At 31.5% G+C, this 12479-nt stretch overlaps 1 protein-coding gene across 1 annotated transcript; it reads right to left on the reverse strand.

Moving 5' to 3' along the window:
* Positions 1-5705: 5705 nt before the first annotated feature.
* On the reverse strand, positions 5706-7867 carry LOC105770486 (coniferyl alcohol acyltransferase). Its single transcript, XM_012591704.2, has 2 exons — positions 7358-7867; positions 5706-6859 (listed from the first exon to the last, which is right to left on the reverse strand). The coding sequence occupies exons 1-2, from the start codon at positions 7772-7774 to the stop codon at positions 5891-5893; spliced, it is 1386 nt and encodes a 461-aa protein (XP_012447158.1). The 5' UTR covers positions 7775-7867; the 3' UTR covers positions 5706-5890.
* Positions 7868-12479: the final 4612 nt, after the last annotated feature.

The following is a 12479-nucleotide window of genomic DNA, read 5'->3' on the forward strand; positions in this document are numbered from 1 at the left end:
GCTAAAATATGACATGGAAAATACATGTATGTGAAACTTGCCTGATAATTATGCATATTCAAGATTATGAACTGCTACTGGAATAAATATACATTGAATTTATAAAAAATTATGGTACATGAAATATTGTCATAATGAATTGAATAATTTATATTTAAGAAGAAACAACAAGAAAATGATATGTATCATGACATGTAAATATGAGACTATCTTTGATACGTTGATACAAGGAAAATTATGTGTATTAAGATTAGTAATAAATTTAAGTGAGACATGGCGAGAAAATAAGTTTGTCAATATTAAAGTACGCTAACTAATGTTGTTGCTTGAAGTTTAGGCAAGTGCCAAATTACTGTTGAATGGTAATATGTTTAATTAAAAGGTGCATTGGAATGGTAAGTGCTTAGATGAAAATATAATTGAGCTTATGAAAGAGTGGAAAGATTTCAGTTATGCAATTTCTAATGAAAAGATTTATTATGTGATACGCCCGTATGAACCCTACACCTAATTCGGAAATAAAAAAAATTAAAAAATATATATATTTAGGATTCTGCGAAGAATTCCCTATGATTCCGATTTATTCCCAGTAGGTTCCTAATAAATGTTTTGGGCTTTGAGAGCCCAATAGAGGGACGTTATGATTATTTTCAGAATATGAATAATAAATGATTCAGAATAATTGAAAATGTACAGTAAACTCCGGAAATGCCTCGTGCCCTATTCCGACAACGGATACGGGTAGGGGGTGTTACACTCTTACCACTGCATCACTTCCCTCATTGGTACCCTTGGATCATGCACAAAGGTATAACCCTCCATTCAAGGGTGAAGGAAAAAAAATAAGAGTTATATATTTTGGTGAGAGTTAAGATATAATTTTATCATTTTAATAATTTATATCCTTTTAATTTTTAAAAAAAAATTAAATCAAAAGTTATTATTTTGAAATCAAAATATAATTTTATCATATATAAATTTAAAATTTTATAAATTTTAAATTTCTCATTTTGAGAGGGTAGGCCCTGCCAGCCCCTAATGCTGCCCCTGCTTGCATTGCCCATTCCAACTGCCTACATTTAGCATTGCTGCATCCTTGGGCCATCTTGGTGTGATAAAATTGTGGACTCCTATTGTCTATAAGCTTTTTTCTAAAACTTAATTATGGTTACCTTGTGAGTATATGTCTCTCATTTAGACTCTAATTACTATGCATTACTTGTTGAAGTACTCTTATGTTGGATATTGGGCGAGTTACTTTTAAGTGGGAACACAAATGAATTATATATTTTTAAGATACAAGAATATGGATTTCACGTTTGTAAACATTTATATATTTTTTATATTCACCATTGAATTAATTATTTAATAAACTCATAAATTTTAAAAATAATCACAAATGTATGTTCACATGCTTTTTTAATACATAAGATTACTATATTTCTATAATATCACTTTTTTTGCTGGAAAAAAAGAAAAAAGAATTGGAATATGAATTAATGAAATGATGGATTCATCTAATATCGATTTTTCGTTACAAATTGCAAATCATTTCACTAAATAAATGGTTGTGTACAGCGCTTTCAACATTTCCTATATATTTAGTGCCCCACAAGTTGTATTGATCTTAAGCCTTTTTTCGACCAAAACCACCTCTTATTCTCACATCTATCCACCTACGTAAACTTTTTCTACACTGCCTATATATTTAGTGCCCTATGTGTCCTTAACCTACATACACCCACAAGTTGTATTTATCTTAAGCCTTTTCTCCATCAAAACCACTTCCTATTCTCACATCTATTCACCTACGTAAATTTTTTCTACATTTCTTCTATATTTAGTGCCCTATGTGTCCTTAACCTACAATACACCTAGACGTTGTATTTATCGGATCACGTTTAAGATATTTTGCATGGTATTTATAATGCTCCGCAATAAAAAAATCCATGGCACCATAAATTTCAGCCCAATGTTCTAGACCTGTTCATGGGTCGGGTCACTTAGCCCGGCCTGAAGGCTTATCCGAAATGTGAGAGGATTTGAACAAAAATATAGTCCCGAAAAATGGGCTTGGACAAAAGAAATAAGGCCCGTTTAGAAAATGGGCTGGGCCTAGGGTAAGACATCTTTTTCTTGGCCCTGCCCGAATTCACTAAATGACAAAAAAATCTTTTTTTTGGGTCTTTTAATATTATTTTCTTACTGTTTCTCCCTATTTTGCTACTATTTTACTATTATGTTGTTACTATTTTGTTATTATTGTTTGGATATTTTATAAAACTTATTTTATTATTATTTTAAAGATATTTGTTAATTTTGTTATTATTTTAGTGGCATTTACTTGTTAAGTTGCATGTATCTTATTGTTATTTAAGTATACATATTTTTTAAAATTTATTTTCAATTAGTTGAGCAATATTTATTTTGATGCTTTTAGTATTTTTGATGCATTATATATATTTTAAAATTATATAAAAATAATATAAAATTTAATATGGGCGGGTCGAGTCGAGTTGGGCCCAAATTTTAACATTTTATCCGGGTTGACCTGGACAAAATTTTAAACTCATTTTTCGAGCCGGGCCAAACCCAAGCCTAACAAATAGACCTAAATTTTTTGTTGAACCCGGCCCGGCCCGGCTCATTCACACCCATATTTCGAACATGCAAAGACCTTTTTCCACCAACTTTATAAGTCCAACAAATCTTTATGACTTATAAAGAAAAAACAAAGGGTTTAACTAAGTCATTTCCAACCACCACAACAATGTAAAGTTTAATTTTGATGTAGAAATTTCGGTTCAAATAATTTTAAAGAAGCTCTACTGACCAAAAGTGTATGAGGCGGGATATAATCTCATGAGTTCCACGTATTTTATTTTTATTTTTATATATACCAGATTTCAACCATGTTTTACGTTGAGTTGATTATTTATTTTGTAATTAAATTATGGAGTATAAATTTAAAGTTTATAATATGCTCAAAGTTCTTTAACTCTTAGTATATTTAGAATTTAATCTTCATACTTTCAATTTTAAGAATTTAGTCTCTTTATTTTTGAAATTAAAATTTAGATCCAGTTGTTACCATTGTTATAATTCTTTCGTTAAATTTACTAGAGTGACATTTTGAAATTAAAAGGTATTCACTTGATATCTATATAATAATAAAAGACACGTAATGAATCTTGATATTTAGTGATATGATAAGAATCGAGGTGCTAAATTAAGTTAAATTTCAAATTTAAGAGAAATATAGAAATTAAAATTAAAATTGAAAAAATAAAAGGTTAAAAGATAAAAATTGACCATAATCTTTTGATGTAAAAAAAGAGACGGCTGTCATGAGATGATATGGCGATGTAGATATGACAATTTCACGGTTTGTTTAACTAATCCATCCATACTAAATTTTCACACTAGCAAACTGGGAGCACGTCACCCTAACTTACAGGGCAACCCCATCTTGTAAATGGATATACTTCATTGTCAGTCCAACCGCCACAATACACTACGTGTTTTCTTATTTGCAATGACAGAGTGGTTGCTGGTTAGGCACATATATCACACATCATTTGCTTGACTTAAATCAAAACCCTCAATTTGTTAATAATTTTATATGTTTTTATCTGTTTTACAATATGAATTAAATTGTGTTCTGATATTTAATTAAAATTTTTCAATAATTATAATTTTAGGCTTCAAACTCTGTTTAAATGCTTGAAAAATAAATTCAATACCATTTTTTCCAATAATTTATTAATGCATTTTCTTTAATTATTCGTGTTGTTTTTTCTATCACGCTGATATTAATGTATTATAATTTATTTTATATAAAACTGCTTATGGTTGATTATATATTTGTTTGGTTGAATGCCAAATTTGTTGCCATATAAGGTAATATATAATATCAAGAATGATGTAATCATCTCCCCTCGGAATAACCCTACTCCCATCTACGAAATCAATCAACATCCCTAATAAAATGGGACAGAAAAATCGGGTTTGGTTTGTTTGACGAAGATGTTTCCTCTAATGCCCTATATTTATTTTAGAATATTATTGCAAAATCCAACTCCACTACTGAGTACTGACTCATTATGGCCGATCTACTTAATTAAACTCCCCAAAAAAACACATTTCTTTTTCTTTTCCAAAATCAAGACTTAATTCACAATTTACCTCTTTAAGTATATCTTCTTCTTTTGTCTCAATTTTGTTACTAAACTATCAATTTTCTATATTAAACAACTATGGCCAACGAAAAAGTACCACGTGGCATGTGAAAAAAATCACGTGGCAATTAAGTTTATTTAAAATAAAAATATTAAATTTAAAATAAATATAAAAATAAAATAATATTAAATATTTAAATATTTAAAAAAGTATTTTTGACTTTAACCAACTATTGACCGACGTTGACTGGTCACATGGTGCTATTAGAACCTGGCATGTGTCCTTTTTAATATTTTAATATTATATATTATATTAATTAAAAATATAAAAATCATATATAATATATAAATTTTAAAAAGTCAAAATACTATATAAATATTGAATATATGGTCAAATTTAAAAAAGTATTTAAATTTTTTAAAAAATTAAATTTAAATACCTTTTATAATTTTATAAAAAATATTTTAAATATTCTTTACAAATTTTATAATTTATTTATATGTTTTTTCTAGAGTATATATATTTTCTGAATTTTTATATATTTATTTTCATTTTTATATTTTTAATATGTATATACATTTAATAAAAATATTTTTACATAAAGGTAAACTTTTTCATAAATTTCCATAATCTAATATCAGTTTACTTGAAATAATTTATTATTTTTGTCGCTTGAAATTTTTAATTTGAATTTCCAATTATGAAATAACAAAATCACGTGACATATCTCGATATCTTTTAATAAATCGACTATTACATATTATTTTAAAACCCTAAAATATGAATAAAAATAAATTTTTATTTAGTGTTATTAGTCAAGTTGAACAAATTCAAGTATGGAATTTAAAAATATAAATCAAGGGTCCTTCTGTTTTGTACATAAACTAATAAATTAACTATCTATTTAAGTGTTGTTGAACAAATAAAAGAAAATAAAAACTTTTTAAGGTGATATAAGTAAAATGTTGAGCTTTAGTGAGATGGTTATTCTTCTATCTACTACGATGTTTTCTACTTTTGATGGCTACTGTAAAAATAAATTCTACTCAATTTACAACTTGTATGTATTCCAGTTGTAAATTAAGGAGAAGAAAATAATATTAGAAGCTGAAAGCGAAAGGTAAAGTAAAAACTCTTGAATCCCACCGAAGAATCAAGTGGAAACTCCAAAGACAAGTTCAACTTTGTCTATTTGATGAACTTGCTTCCTGTGCTTTGTCTCATTTCATAAAATATATTAGAATTGTGTACGATTGGCAGAGAAGTCAATGTACGGCAGGTATGTCGTATTCTGTTGTTATAGCATTGATAAAATGATTTGGCCGGTTAGCGAAAGTTAACATGTGGCTGTTTCACCCCAGTCATCCAACGGGGGATGGAAATTTGGAAGGACAAGGACGACGATGGAGGCTACCCCTCTGCTCTATGCTCCACCCTACGTTCTTTTTTCTTCTTGTTGTGAGGCAAATACAGGAGCAGAAGATTTTTAATTTTTATTGAAATTCAATGATGTAATTCAAAAAAAGTGCAAGGACATAAATTTCAGTTTCATTTAAACTCACCACCCCCACTAAATAGGTTCGTAATTTTGCATTTACATATTTACATCACAATTAAAAACTTAAGTAGTAAGATCACACAACACAACTTCCAAACCAGATAGCTGCGGTACACAGGAGAATTTCAAACTTAAGATTTCTGATGCCAATTGTTACAACTGGTAATTGGAAAGTTCAAGGTAATCGGAAGTGAGGGGCCTCAACACACCACTAGCTTCAGCCTCTATCAGCTCCACCTGCCTTTTGAAGAGGTGCATATACACCACCCAATCACCTTCTCTAGCAGGACTCGGCATCGGCATGACATATCCAGAATCCCCTCCCCAAGGAAAATGGTATGACCCGAATAGAGGCTTACCCCATCCGAAATCCACTTTCGAAACCGGGAAACGCTGCCCCGATGACACTACAAAAGCCGGTCCCTCCTCGCTGCCATTGCTATATATCTTAGCCAGTGCTGGCTCAGGACGATGAGCTTCAACCCAGTCAATCAGGCCCAGGAAGTGTTCCTTTGTCACCGCTTGCTCCAGGAAGTCATGTACCTGATTAGCCACCCACCACAATGGTTTTTCCATCAGTTCACTTACTCTCTGCCCTCCAAACGGAATGGAAAGGACATTTCCGAAATAACAACTCATTGAACTCGCTTTCTCTTCATCTCCTTCGCCTAATCTGGCCCTTCCGTCCACCACAATCCCCATCTTGGTGGACTTGAAACCGTCCTGTGCAGCAAGGACTGCTATCATTTTCCATAAGAAGGCACTGAAAGACTCGAGCTTGGTCCTTTTGTATCCGTTAGTGCAGGCCAGTGATTGAAGTTCGTCGAGTTGCTCAGAAGTGATGTAATATATACGACTAATAAGATGATCAGTGGGTTGATAGTGCTGTTTAGGGGGTGGTAGTGAGGATATGGGCACATACATGTGATCCAGAGACGGATCGATGCACCCTGGACGCCTGGGGTTCACCAGAGACCTTCGAAAAGACGGTACCAAAGAGATTGACTTGGATCGAGCCATTTCAGCCCATGATACAAGAAACATGTTGGCTGAGTAGGCATCTGCTATTCGGTGATCAAATGTGCATGCCACCACTATTCCGCCGCATCTGAGTTCTGTTGCCTGTAAAGGTTAAAGTGATCATTCCAAGGAGATTACAAATCGTTATTGTTAACTATTAAAGCTACCTTTTTTTGTTTGTAATCTTATAAACTTGATTCTTCCTTTAAAGATGAATCAAGATTCATTCTATCACTATCATCCATTTAATTATGAAAAATTAAATATTGAAATACTACGATAATATCTATGTATGCATTTACTATTATTTGAGCCTTCTAAAAGAAATTACTGAGTTGATGTTGGGAAATGAAAAAATATATATTTGAAAAGATAAATCATTTTGGGTGGTCTAAGAGCAGGCTAGAAAAGGAAGTTGTCACCCCCACCAAATTTGTCGTCATCTAGTGGAAAGGGTGAATAAAAATATTCTCCAGATCTTTTGGTTATAATTCCCATATTAATTCTGAGCCAGAAGGAATGAATTTGAGTGTGTTTCTTAATTATTATTCAGACGTCAGGGAAATGGTTGAAGTTATAGGAGGGAATCCTTTATAATACCTGAACTGAGAGCACTCCATGTTTCTTCTCAGGTACGAGTCTGCCTTCAATGCTCTCATCAGGGTTATGCAAGTCGAGGTCTCGAAGCTCAACATCAGCATAAGCTTCTACGAAATCCACCCCACGGTTGTTGCAAAGAAGCTCGGGTTCGCCCACAGTGTTAGCCACAACCTCGCCCGCAAAGGCGTAGTAGGAGACCAGAGCCTGAGCCATGGCTTTCTTCAGGACACTGGCCATGGAAGTGAAGCTCACGATGCTGCCTTCTGGTTTCTTGTAACAAAAGAAAACTCCCACGTCGACGGGAGGCAGAAGCAAGTCAAGGTTAGAGAGTGGTAGCCAGTGTTGTTGCAATGGTAACACTGCTGCCACAATTTCCTCCTTGCTCACCGTCACCGTGAAATCTACTTTTGCACCCATGCTTGCCTACCTATTAGCTCTGAGTGGTTTTTTTTTTTTGGTAGGAGATATCCTAAGAAAATGATTAATAGTGAGTTTTGCATGAGCAATGTAGCTTCAATTTATAAGCAAAGAAAGTATTAAATAATGTTTCACCTACTCCTAATGCTAAATAATTAATAATAACTATAAACAATAAGAATAAAATATAAAACAAATACTTATGCAATGATTAGTTTATTGAAAGATTAATATAATTAAATATTTATAAGGTAATAAAATGTAAATAATTTAGATAACAAATTACATCAGTAAAATAGAAGAGTTGCTTTTATTTTATTTTTAAAAATTAAATTATTTTTATATAAGACTTCAATCTTTAAAGTGGATTTCATTAAAGGTTTAATTAAATATAGTATTTATCTTAAAATAGGATCAATCAGACTCTATCATTCTCAATAATAATAATAAAACATCAATTTCACTCCAAAGATCATGCTACACATACGTTTGCAAAACAATTAAGCTTGAGTCAAAAGTTAACCCATGTTGTTTTCATTCTATTTTATTATATAAATATTTAAAAATCGTTAAAATTTCACATTCAATTAAATTTACATATAGATTCCATATAATCGACACCCAAATTGGTACGGTTTCATAAGTACACACCTCTAATATCAAGGAAAATCTTTTGTTTTATTAGACGAAGGGTAGCAAGTCACAGATTGTGTTTGGTATTTATGTTTGGCGTTGGTACGTCTAGCCGTAGAACAACTTTATTATCGATACTATTACTAATAATAATACAATACGAGTCACGGCCTTCGACCTATATTATCCCTAGAATAACATTTTTTCTAAAGTTAGGGAGATTATTACACCTTAATAAAAATATAAATTGTTAATTAATATAATTTATTATCTAAGTCCCTGGTTGAATTGGTGTTACGAGTCAATCGAACACCAACTTGATTAGAAAAATCTAAAATATCTTTCCATAATTGAAATAAATTATATTATTTGAAAGAGAACTATAGCCTTTTATCTAAAAAAGACCAATAACAACTTTTTATGTTGTGGACTTGAACCAGTGATATTTACATAAATAAAACATTAATTTTACTACTAAACTAAAACTTTATTTTTAATATAATATTTACATATTAATTGTATTATACATATTTTATTATCTCTTTTAATTGTATATCTATAATACTATTTAACTCTTTGACTGAGTTGGTATCATGGGTCAACTTGTTATCAATTAGAGAAATTCCCAAAATGACCTTCGTAATTAAAATAAATTATATTATTCAAGAGTGTTTTAGTCTTTTACTTAAAAAAAGCTATAATAAAAAATTACATATGGTAGGACTTGATCCTATGCTATTTACATTGATGAAATTTTAAGGTAATTTAATTTATTTTAAGATATCAAATGATGAAACTTTGGGGTTTTACTAAAATAATCCAAAAAATTAAAAAAAAAACCAAAATAGTATACCATTTTTTTATTTACCAAAATGGTACAAAAAAACAGTTAAAAAAGCAGAATGGATGATGGGCTCGCCACAAAGGCACATTAAAGGTGCTCAGTGGCGAGGCGGCACCAAAGCTGCCATTGCCACAGGCGGCACCACTTCAGTTATAAGGCCCGATTCAGTCCAGCTGAAGGAGAAGAAGAAGAAGAAGAAGAAGAAGAAGGTGGTGCCGAAAAAAGAGAGAAAGAGAAGAAAAAAATAGAAAAAATAAGGTATTTAAAAAAAATGGATTATCTTGTTATTATGTTTTTCTGTATAATTTTTATTGTTTTTTGTTGTTAGTTTAGTTATTATTGTTAGTTATTAAGATTAATAAAAACTCAAATTCATGGTTTTAGTTAGTATTATTATTGTTAGTGTTTAGGGTTTAGTTATTAATAATTATTGTTACTTAGTATTATTGTTAGTAAAAACTAATATTATTATTATGGTTAGTTATTAGGATTAGTAAAACCCTAATTATTATTTTAGTTAGTATGATTGTTAGTTTTTACATTATATTAGTGTTAGTTATTATTTTTAGTAAAACCCTTATTATTATTGTGTTAGTTATTAGGATTAGTGGTTAAACGTTGTTCATGTACAAAATGATAATTGAAATAGTATGAGCTTAAGAATGAAAAAATGCATATTGAAACATTAATTTTTTTATTTAAGTAATTTATTTACTGTTCGAGATTATTTTTTGAAATTTTGTTTATTTTTTAATAGATTGAATATTGAAGATGGATGATAAGTTTTTTGTATGCGAAACTAGACTCAATAAGCTTTAATTTCATATTTTACTCATCTTCTAATTCGATTCCCATGATTTTTGGTGATTTTTCAAAGTTGGCACACTGTTGTTGCCCAAAACTGTTTTTGTGCAATATGTTGATTACCATTTTGACCCTAGACTTTTAACATATGACAATTTCGTCCCTAGGCTCGAAAAATAAAATTCTTGCAATTTAATCGTTGATTCAAGCGTAATAATTCTCATACATATCAATAACAGCCCATGGATTCCATGAAATTTCAGAATTTTTCCACAATTTCAATACTTTTCAACTTAATCCCTAAAACATGTTTTCATCCAAAATTCTTTAAGAAAACACCTTTAAACATCCATTAACATATCAATTTCATCATAAAATAACAAAAATCATATGAACTTATCAATGGTGTCTTCTTGAACTTTCAACAAAATGAGAAACTAGTAGAATACTAAGTTGGACCTAATTGTAAAAGTCTAAAAATATAAAAATTTCAAGGAAAAAGTAAGAATTACACTTACTTGAAGCTAAAATATGGAGGATCAGCTCTGAACCCTCTTCCATGGCTGCTTCCCACCGAAATTTCAAGAAGAAATGGTCTTGAAATCCTTACAATAAATTTTGGCCACATAAACTTTATTGTAATTCCAATTTTGTCCTTAAATACATAAAAATATTTGATTTTTTTAACGGTATGTCGTCTATGCCACTTAAGTTGGTCCATTTACTCTTTTAGTCCTTTCTTATTTAATTTTTAAGTTATTTAATCACTTTAGCAAGTTTTGCATCTTTTCAATTTAGTCCTTTTTAATTAATTGACTGCCGAAACGTTAAAATTTTCTGACGAAACTTTAACACTACCATATTGACACTCCGTAAATATTTATAAAAATATTTACTGCTTGATTTATAACAACGAGGTCTCGATACCTCTTTTCCTCAATTCCTTGACTTAATAAATTTTTATAAAACACAAATAACTAATTCAAAAAATCTCTTCAAAATCATATTTGACTCATAATTATTAAATAATAAAATTTGCGAGCTTATTTTCTGAATTTGGTGGTCTCGTACCACTGTTTTCAACATTTCTAAAAATCAGGCTATTACAGGACACGTGTTCGTCGAAGATGTCAGGGATGCAATGGTTGCAAACCGTCGGATGGCAAGGTTGATGAATGTAGAAATATATTCACGATGTCTGGAAACGTTTCAAGTTACTGAGACCATCGGTCATTGACCCGGTATACCACCTAGGTCCTATGGAATTGATCTCCGGAACAGACAGTGCGACTGTAGGAGGTTTGAAACACTTCATTATCCATGTGCGCATGTCATGGCAGCGTGTGCTAAAGTGAACCTTAATGTTGAACAATTTGTCGATGATGTGTATACGCTCGACCGCACATTGCGTGTCTGGGAAAATGAGTTCCGCATCCTGCCTGACCTGTCTACGTGGGAGGTGCCTTCGACGACTTTTGAGCTTGTCCCAAACAGAGGGCTATGAAGGAATCCAAGAGGTAGTCCGCAATCATCCAAAATCCGTAATGAAATGGACATTAGGGAGAAATCTGACGGTAAGCGTTGTGGATTATGCAGGTTAAGTGGTCATAATCGGAATAAATTCCCTCAGCGAAACTATCATGTTGGACAGTCGTCAGGATCGGGTCGGAATTGAGCTTATGCTGTAAAAATGTTATGTATAATGTTGTAATGTTGCAAAGTTGTTGTAACACCCATTAACTTAAATTCAGCTTATGCTTATGCATATGCTTAAATTGTATCCAAATTAAGTTATAAAAAGTATAATTCATTTGGAATAATTAAAATTATATCCAAAATGAAGCCATTTAACCTTAAATTCAACTTTAATATAATGCAAAAAGGGAAGAAAAGTTCCGTAGTAAGCATACCTAAAATTAGAATAATTAAATTTATACAAAAATTACAAACTTTGTAATGTACAACAAAGTGCAATAAACCCCTAAAATTGATGGTTCGATGGTGTGGTCCTAGGGGTATACCTATGCGGAGGTCGACGTTCATGTTGTGGGTGTTCGTGACGACCAACATCCTCATTAGGTGTAGGTGGGGGTGTGCTAAACATAGAGGAAAAATCATGTGGCTCGATTGGCATCGAAGAACTTGAACTGGAAAGAGTTCCATGATGCTGTGGATACGGGTCGGGAGTGCTGTACTGCTGCGGGTACGATCCAAAGATATCAAACTCGTATAAGTATTCGTCCTCCCCTTCCCCGGCATGCTATTCGATCATCAGTCGGTATATCGGGACAATGTACGACCTCCGGATTCCCGGATAAGTACTCCACCTACAAAAACAAATATAGTATGGTTGGTAACATCAGTCAATATAGTATGACTATAATTAATGACAAGTTATATTTTATCACCTGTTAATTAGTGGAT

The sequence above is a fragment of the Gossypium raimondii genome, chromosome 5, assembly GCF_025698545.1.
Source record: "Gossypium raimondii isolate GPD5lz chromosome 5, ASM2569854v1, whole genome shotgun sequence".
Classification (NCBI taxonomy): domain Eukaryota; kingdom Viridiplantae; phylum Streptophyta; class Magnoliopsida; order Malvales; family Malvaceae; genus Gossypium; species Gossypium raimondii.